The sequence below is a fragment of the Micropterus dolomieu genome, linkage group LG02, assembly GCF_021292245.1.
Source record: "Micropterus dolomieu isolate WLL.071019.BEF.003 ecotype Adirondacks linkage group LG02, ASM2129224v1, whole genome shotgun sequence".
Classification (NCBI taxonomy): Eukaryota; Metazoa; Chordata; class Actinopteri; order Centrarchiformes; family Centrarchidae; genus Micropterus; species Micropterus dolomieu.
Window position 1 is genome coordinate 13,802,965 of NC_060151.1, and position 10,047 is coordinate 13,813,011.

Consider the following 10,047-nt stretch of genomic DNA (forward strand, 5'->3'; position numbering starts at 1 on the left):
TATCATGCATTGTGTGATTAGGGTACTGTGAGCTGGTGTGTTAATGCTTATGACCGCTGGGGGTCCAGTGGGCATTGACTACATCTGGCTTCGCCCTTATCCCAATAGCGACAGCTCTTAGAGGGCGAAGCCTATACGAAATAGAACGTTGGTTACGTATTGTAACCCCAGATTCTATGAGTATAGGCGTAGCCCTCTAAGCTGCGGGCCCGACTGGTCCCACCAGCGTCGGCTGAAGAAAAAAAGCTGACCTCTTGGGAGCAGATCTCTGGTCTTGCCGGTATTATATACCTAAATTGCGGACCTGAGAGAGGCCCGTGCACGGCACATGGGCGCGAAAGAAATCTTCAGGACTGCGCATGCGTGCGGGGATGAACCCAATAGCGACAGCTCTTAGAGGGCTACGCCTATACTCATAGAATCTGGGGTTACAATACGTAACCAACAGTCTGGCTGATCCCGCCTCCCACATCCGACGGTCCTGATTGGAGCGGCGCACCAACCCTTCTCCAATCGCCGAACTGCCTGCAGGACCTCCTCCGTGCCTTATCTCTCAAATAGGCTGGTCTGCTGCTGGGTCGAGGCAGCTACCATTTGCCATGTAGTTTGCCCCAACGCTGGTCCTAACTTTGAACTCTGTGTGTGTCCTCAGTGGAAACAACCATTTCTTTGTTTGTTAGATCTGTGTGTTACTGAGAGTTGGTAACTCACCTGGGCTGATCCCAGTATTGGTCTACAGAATTGGACTAGGGGAAGCTCATCACTGATCTCTCACACCAAATACTTGTGTTAGATACACTAGGTTTAGGGGTGCTGCGCTCCCTGTGTTTTGCTTTTGAACAACGGCTAGAAAGGTTTTGTTTATTCTTTTGCAAGTAGTTTAGTAATCCCTCATTTAGGAGGGATCTCTTTTTATTATATTTGGTTCTTTGTTTTACGCAGCACCCACTTGCCCATTTTCTGTTTGACCCTTTTGTGTGTATCAGACTGTTTAATAAATAATCTTTCCACCCATACGAAAACCATCTGGTTTATGTTTACGTCACTCCTACCCCTAGAGAGCGGGGATGTAACACCTCTGTTGTCCAGAAAAGTAACTTAAGCTAAAAACGATTTAATGCTCAAAATCTCCCCTATCAAATACCTATGTTTTATAATTTTTTTCCCCCAAATAGTAGGCCTATTAAAATATATTCTTGTCTTGTTGGTGAGGGGTGTCCGACGGATTTTGGAGGGCCGCCCGGGCCAAAAAGTCCAGGGCCGATTTTTTTTTTTGTCCCAGTCCAGCCCTGTGCAGGTGTATCTGCAGATGAACAGTCTGAAGACTGAAGATTCTGCTGTTTATTTTTCTGCCCGTGACTTGAGCAGCTGTACAAAATCCTACAGGACACTTTACTGCATTTATCTCATATGACTGATATCATTACTTCAAAGATAGAAAGAATATGATTCTATAAAGTTATACCAAACACTGTGAGAAACACTGTTTGATTAGGAAAAAAACCTTTCTAAGCAGAGATATGAATGTGGAAAAGAAATTACTAAATCTGCATCTTGCTTGTTCCATAAAAGAGCTTCATTAAAACAACTCCAAAGAGAAGACAGTAGCTGAGCAATAAACAGCATAAAGTTCAGTGGTTTCAAATGTCTAATATATTTAATTATGATACAAAAGAGCACGTCCATAAACATTATTTGACAGATAAACCAGCAGACCTTTTCATGTCCTGCTACAGTTGTTTTTTTTTATAGCTGTGTTTTTTGCATATCATCAACCAGGTTTCAGTTTAACTAAATAAAATATAATTTTTGAGAACTGAAACCTTTTAACGTCTAAAATCCAACCAGCTGCAGTATTAGTATTGGATTATCTTGCTTTCACCTCACTTGTTTTTACAGCAACAAAATAAATTAAACACAAACATGTAAATTAATAATTTGATCTTTCAATTATAACCAAATCACGATATACACTGAATGTTAGGTAGACCACATTCCTTCATTTTTATGATTCAGTTATTTTTTTTCAAGTTATTTACCAGTGTTTCCCAAAGAATGACACTGTAACTGTGGTGCACGATGAGGAGGGGTGCACGGGCAGTCGATATTGACAATCAGCTATATAAAGCGTGCTAACATCGAAAACCCAGGTGTTTTCTAACAATAACTTAGCTGTCCTTTTTAGCTAGCCTCCTTGCATGCTTGCTAATAACTTTTTTAAAGCTGGGTCTCCGACATTGACAGTGTTGTGTTGGACTGATTTGTGCAGCTGTGTTCATGAGGGAGAGAGAGTGAGAGAGGGACAAGCGAGAGGATGTTCTGAGCGACTGCGCTACGGCGCTCTTCAATCAAATACCATTTTAAATAGGCCTAGTAAAAAAAAAAAAACACTTCAATATGTGGCGGTCAGCGTTGATATTGTGGCGGCCGCCACAAATAAATGAACGTATGGGAAACGTGGACAAAATTGTTGGTATCCTTCCATTAAATAGAGAAAAACCCACAATGGTCCCTGAAATAACTTTACATAAAAAGTCACTGAAAATTAACTGATGGAAATCAGACATTGCTTTTGAATTGTGGTTCAACAGAATTATTTTATAAAACAAACTGATAAACTGGCCAGGACAAAAATCATGGTAACTCTAAAAAAGATTGGAAATAATTTGACCATAGGTACATGTTTAACTAAGGTGTGTCCTGCGATTAGCAACAACGCTCTTTGAGCCAAAGTGGACTTCAATGCAAGTCAATGCAAAACTCTGATCTCTTCCATCTCTACATATGTGCTGCAGAGTGAAGGACAGAGACTGAATCACTGACATTTACACTGTAGACTGGACAGAGACAACAGGATTTTAAAATGATCAGACCTGATTATTTGGGTGTTTTTCTCATCCTTTCTATTAACTGGGCAGGTAAGAACAATGGAACTCTTTATCAGAATCAGAAGGAGCTTTATTGCCAAGTAGTGTTTTACATACGAGGAATTTGCTGTGGTGATAAGGTGCTACACATAGACAAACATTCAGTCAACATAAATAAATGTAGAAGTCTATAAATATGGAATCGAAGAACAACGTTGCAGATATATACATGTGCAGTATTCTGGGTCTGTTCCATGCAGAAATAATGCAACGGAAGAGAATATTGTGTACATATAAATATATAAACTGACACTGCTGAGAATACACACTGTTTAAACCCTCAACTGATTTAAATAATAATTTAATATTATTTATTTTATTTATTTTTCAACAGTGTGTAAAAAAGTTGCTCATAAGGACGTTAAAATGAATCATCATAGAAGACAGTAGCTGAACAATAAGCTGCATTTGTATACTTCAATGGTTTGAATTATCTAAGATTTAATTGTGATACAAAACATCACTTTCATATACATGAAAAAAAAATCAGAAGGTGTTTTCCTGTGCATTGCAACTGTTAGCTTATTGAGATTTCAGCTCTTAAGTAGTTAATTTGCTCTCTAAATACTTTAACCTTTTTAAGTAAAAAATTCCAACCAGCTGCAGCAAACTCAAGTATTTATTTAGATTATCTTGCTTTAACCTCACTGCTGTGTTTGCAACAGCAAATTAAAATAAATACAAACATCTAAATGAATAAATCAATTAATCTTTCAATTAAAACCAGACCACGTAATATAATGCCTATTAGGTAGACCACATTACTTCATTATTATGATTCAATTATTATATCATTTATTTTGTCATATAACATAAGAGTAAATGTTTTTTGATGTGATATTGTGTCCAACATCAGGAGGATACAGCTACATTAAAGCCATGAATTCAAAATAAATGATTCAGTAAAATTAAACTCTAACAGAGCCAGTACATGAGCCCCTCCCTCCACATGATATCCTGATGCAAATCTTCAGTCTGTGCAGTGTACTTCTGTCCTGCTGAATGCTCTTGTACTTTGTGTGGAGCATCAGAGGTCACATCTCCAGCCTCAGGATGATCAACACACTCACTCTTCTGCTGGTTGCTCTCTCTCTGCCCTGTGAGTTCTCCTGCTTCCTGCTGTTTTATCTTTTATCAGACAACATCGACTGATGGTCAGTCAGTGATCCCAGAAAACTTCCCAAATGACTGTCTCACTTTCTTCTGTGGTTCCTCTCTCCTTTCATCTCATCTTCTACTGCCACCTGTAGGTCTTTGTAAACAAATGTTCTGAAGAGTTTTTGTAAAGCCTCTCTGCTTCTTTTAACCAGTGTGTGAGTCCTCTGGCTTTAAGTTGGACAGTCTCAGATTCACCATGCTGTTGCTATTATCTCTGGTGAAATCTATTTGTCCTTGTACACTGCTGGCATAAGTGTTACCGGAAGAAACCCAGGCAACCCCAATCCATTCCAGTGCTTTTCCTGCAGGTTGTCTTATCCAGCTCATGTCACAGCAGCTAAATGTGTAGCCAGAGTCTCCCCAGGCGTGTGGCGTGCCTCGCCAGGCAACGCCCAGACTCGGCCAGCGAGACAGGCTTTTTGTTCACCTGAAGCTACACACCTGATGTGCCTCGATCTGCCCTTCAGTTTGTTTTTAATTTCTTTATTTCTTTTGTTTGTTAAAGTTATCAGTCCGTTAAGTTACACTGGACTAATTCAGGAACGACCTAGTTCCATTTTAAGCCTTTTTCGTCGAGCCAACTTCACCGAGGTCAGACCAAGCCACGTGGTCTCGCCAGCTACAACGAAGGAAACTTGAAAACAGCCGAATTGCCAGACGGAGGAGGCAAAAAGCCAGGATCGGGCAGCTAGCGTGGGACCCGTGCAACAGGCCAAAAGCAGACTGTCGACAAGCAGTAAGACTTGATGTCCATTGCCTATTTCTAGTTCCTGCCAAGAGAATTGACCCTTTAGATATGAGACTGACTGACTGATCTAACATAATTGAGCGATTATTAACTAACTGATCACTAGTAATAATTGTATAATTATTCAAAACTACCTAGAGGTCCGGAGACTCTAGGATTATAACAACTCCGGTGGTGCCCTGAAACGAGGAATTTTGATTTTATGATTATAAAAATTCATAATTGGGTATCAATTCTCATAAATTTATTCAATTGCATAACTAAAATTTAGGTCTGCTACACTTAAATCACATTTATTGTGTTTCTATGTAGATATCTTGCATGCAAGTTGTTAGTGCTAATGTTTTAAGCTGTAAGGTAAGCTAGTTCATAGCTACACAAGCGTGGGTTATTTCTAACGACCATAGTCTCGGTTAATTCCATTTATGTTTTCTTTGAATTTCACCATATATCTGACACACACAAATTTTCACAAAAGCATTACGATGTCACAACTTTCACTTAGATACTTGAATCACAATCATTGTGTTAAAAAAAAAAAGTTAAAGAAAAGTTGTCAGGAGTTATGCCAAAACCCAGATGCAGACATGGACACAATGCAGCAGTTAAACAGTTTATTGACTGAGGCAGGGTGAGGTGGCAGGGAGTCTCATTCCAAGCAGTTAGAACTTGAGGGCTGGATGGCTGGGGTGGCTGGAAGGGTTGGATCTTGGCTTCGATAGACTTGGTGATCTGGAGACAGGCAGAGAGAAACTAGTTAAAGCAAACTCGCTACTGGATTAACTGGCTTAACGCTATATGCTAAGGCAAGACCTACAGTACACAACTTAACAACCCAGCAGGGAATGGAATTCTGGTCTCTCCTTAAGAAGAGGTACGGATGGCAGATCAGGAACAGGTGCGTGATTACCAACAGGTGCAGCTAGTGCCAACTCAGGAAGCCAGACATGCCCAGGATTTAAAAAACTGAGAGAAGGGAGCGAAGAAAAACAGAACATAAACAAACCAAGCATGCCTCACTCACCCAAAGGAAAAAAAACAAATGAAAACACACTCACTAAGTGCCAAACTCAGGTGCCAGATGCAGGAGTCATGACAAAAGTGTTGAATAAAAAGCTTTCATTATCATGTTTTTTCATTGTACTTATATAATGTTACAATTTACCCCAGAGTACATCTAACCCAGACTAAGGGGTAAATTGTAACATGTGATGGAGACTAAACCGTGCATTTTCTGTCTGTGTTGCAGCTACAGCTACACCATTTAATAGCAGACATGTGTAGCTAGTTTATCACATTTTTGAATGCACTGGCTTAAAAGAGCTCCAAGATACGGACAGAAATGTCGAAACAGTAACTGATATCCAAGTCAAATCCAGTTCCTCCCTATGAGGAGGAGTCAATGCAAAACTCAGATGTCTTCCACCTCTACTTATCTGACTGCAGAGAGGATGACAGAGAACAGTGGACACACAGTTTAACATGATGGACTATAGGACAGGACTGCTGCTTTTAACTGTCTGCTGGGCAGGTGAAGATTTTCACTGATCTTGAGTTAAAACTGTCTTCATAAATGTGCCATCTTACAGCAAGTGAATATGTTCTATTCTTTTGACAGGTGTTGATGGTCAGACTCTGACAGAATCTGAACCAGCGGTTAAAAGGCCTGGAGAATCCCACAGATTGACCTGTACAACCTCTGGAATATCATTCAGCAGCTACTGGATGGCCTGGATCAGACAGGCTCCTGGAAAAGGACTGGAGTGGATTTCCAGCATTGAATATGATAGTGACAGGAAGTTTTACTCTCAGTCAGTCCAAGGGCGGTTTACCATCTCCAGAGACAACAGCAAAGAGCAGCTGTATCTGCAGATGAACAGTCTGAAGACTGAAGATTCTGCTGTTTATTATTGTGCTCGACACTCACAGTGACTGGAGTTGGTTGAGCAGCTGTACAAAAACCTACAGTACTCATCTTTCCTGTGCTGATAGATCCTGAGAAAGACTTCTGTTTTTATTTTAACTTCTGTTGTTTTTAATTAAATCATGAAAATTGGCCCTGAGAAAGATCATCATTAATCAACAACAACAAACACATAATTAAAAATATCTTACTGTAAAGACCACTTCCTCATAAAACAGCCAATGACAGCAAAACAATCTGCTGAAATCATTGTCAAGTTATAAATAAAAGACACACTACATGTTCACATTTCAGCCATTGGCAGACATCTAAGCTGATCACATTATGGAAGTGAAAATGTTGCAGTTCCCTATAAAAACACTAGCAGGCAGTCAGTGTCAAGTTTCTTTCTCCTCTGTCAATATAAGGAGAATCTCATATCTGCTGATCTGCTGAAAAAGCTCTGTAGCAAACAGTATTCAACTTTTCTAAAGAATCTTACTTTATGAGATTTAAGACATATTTTCAGATTAAATCAAATCATGGCAGGTTACAAGTTTTCTAATGAACGATCTAGATGGTGAGATCTAAGACCATTTTAGCACCTTCATAAAAATGTTCTTTAAATAAATAATAATTTCTCTAGTTTGGCCAATCGAGGAGACACACTGTTTACACCTTTAACTGATTTAAATCAAATGTAAAATATTATTCAACATGCAAATAAAAGTTACTCATAAGGAAGTGAAGTGTGTGTGTGTGTCAGTGAGAGGACAGAAGAGCTCACATCAGTTCAGCTTCAACATCAACATGTTCTCTGCAGCTCTGATACTGCTGCTGGCAGCTGGATCCTGTGAGGAGCTTTCAGTGGATTCACACTAATAAACACATTAGAAACACTGAATAGTCAGATGAATGATGGAGATAATGCTGATTTCTGTTTCCACAGGTGTGAACAGTATTGATCTCATCCAGCCAGACACGATGGTTGTGCAGCCTGGACAGTCTTTGACCATCACCTGTCAGGTCTCTGGTTATTCTTTGACTGATAACAGCTATGCAACAGGTTGGATCAGACAGTGTGAAGGAAAACCAATGGACTGGATTTTTCATCGATTTGGAGGAGGAGACCTTCACCAAAATAATGCTCTGAAGAACAAGTTCCTTTGCTACACACAAACTTCATCGGTGAAATTAGCAGGACAGAATTTGCAGCCTGAGGACACAGCTGTGTATTATTGTGTACGTGGCTCCACAGTGACACAAACCACCAACAGACCTGCACAAATACTCCCTGTGATTAAACCAGACATTTTAGAGAGATCATTGAGACTTCAACTTAACAGTCTACAGACAGCCCTCATTTGTATTTTTGGATTTTATGATAAAACTATACAAAAGAATAATGGGCTCCCTTCTCCGGATGTGAAATTGTTTTACATGAAAGGAAAAGGAAGTTTTTTTAAACAAACTAATGATAAATGCTACAATTCAATGAAACTAGAACAAACCACCTGAGAGCCCCTCCCTCCACATGATGTCCTGATGCAAATCTTTTCTGGGCAGTGCACTTCTGTCCTGCTCTTGTACCTTGTGAGGAGCATCAGAGGTCACATCTTTAACCTCATTATGATAAACACAATCACTATTTATGTAATTAACTAATATTAATTACATACTGATATTAAGAGCAGTATGACAGAGCACCTAAACACACAGACACACAAATAGACATTATTGTAGCAAAAGCTTATGTTGGACTATGGTTTTTACTGAAGAACTGTTCTTCAACAGCAAAGTGATGGTTGATAATGTTTCTATTAATGTGCAGCAGCTGTGACTTTATTATTTCAAAACTGACACACACGATATGTCCATCATAGCAATCTTCAATAAAACACGCCTCTGATCTGAGTGCCTGGTTGATCTAAACATGGATTAAATAAAAGTTAGCAGAATAAGTTAAAAAAAACATTTTCAAATTAATAAAAACAAGTGTTTTGCTCTTTGAGTAGGAGGCGATGCAAAACTCTGATCTCTTCCACCTCTATGTATGTGTTGCAGAGTGAAGGACAGGCTAAATCACTGCAGGCTGGACAAAGACAACTGGCTTTTACAATGATCAGACCTGAATATATTTAGTTTTTCTCATCCTGTTTATTAACTGGGCAGGTAAGAACAAGGAAGCTCTTTACATGGGGTTGTGATGGCGCATAGATAAGATGCTTGCCTTTGGTGTGGGAGACATCCACCATTGTGTCCCTGAACAAGAGACTTAACCCCTAGTTGCTCCAGAGGCGTGCGACCTCAATTGTAAGTCGCTTTGGATAAAAGCGTCAGCTAAATGAATAAATGTAAATGTACTGCTTATATGAAACAATCCATATCCTCTTAAGGCTTCAAGTTTGTATGTCTGTGGCTTCCAACAGCCACAATTCAAATTCTGAAAACTTTAAAAGTCTAAAAACAATACAGGCCTTCAAACACCTGCAGCAAACTCAAGTATTGATTCAGATTATCTTGTCTGTCAAGATTCTCAGTTATCCAGGTCATAGTTATCCAAGGAAGGTTAAAAATCAAGGCAATTGCCCATTTTTCCTCTCATCTAGAACTGAACTGGCAGGGAGTCCCAGCTATTTAAGTTTTTTGGTGTTGTTGATTGGTATACCGATGCCATAAATAAGCTATTCAAATAGACATTTTGGGTATGGTCTCCATAAGGGTAATGATTGAAATCATGTGATACAAAAAAAATTACATTTTGGTAACATTTACACAAAAAGAGCTTCCACATGATTTGAAAATTGTTCTTTGTCACGTCGCTCATTTACACGACTAACTGCCAGCACCTTAATAGCATGTATTGCTGCCAGAAGTTACAGAAAAGTCTAATTACGAAGTCCAGTTATTGAGACATCTTGAGTCCACTTATGTCCACTGTGACAAAGTGGCAATGATTTAAACAGATTGATGCCCGCTAGCAGGAATGAGCTCCTCTGGTTTGATTTAGAAATAAATGGTCATGATACAAATCAGAGTCTTGCTTGACTACATGTGCTACAGCTGTTCATCCTTCTCTTATAGCCTGTCAGTGTCCTTCTCTATGCAAAGTGAACTTCTTCACAGTCTGCTATAAAGACTTGATATCATGCTGTCAGTTGCAGCAGAAGAAGAGAAGCTCCCATCAGATCACCTTCAATACCAACCATGTTCTCTGTAGCTCTGCTGCTGCTGCTGCTGCTGGATCCTGTGAGTCTCACTGAGGCAGAGACACTGACAGTATGATCACAGCACACTGACTGTTCACTGTT

At 39.6% G+C, this 10,047-nt stretch overlaps 1 protein-coding gene across 1 annotated transcript in view; it reads right to left on the reverse strand.

The window, feature by feature from the left end:
* The window catches only part of LOC123958721, a 74,042-nt gene extending 69,630 nt beyond the window's left edge, over window positions 1-4,412 (reverse strand). The window contains exon 1 of the mRNA XM_046032285.1: window positions 4,281-4,412. Coding sequence (XP_045888241.1) covers window positions 4,281-4,412 — 132 coding nt within the window. The remainder of the gene's footprint in view (window positions 1-4,280) is intronic.
* Between the last annotated feature and the right edge of the window lie 5,635 nt (window positions 4,413-10,047).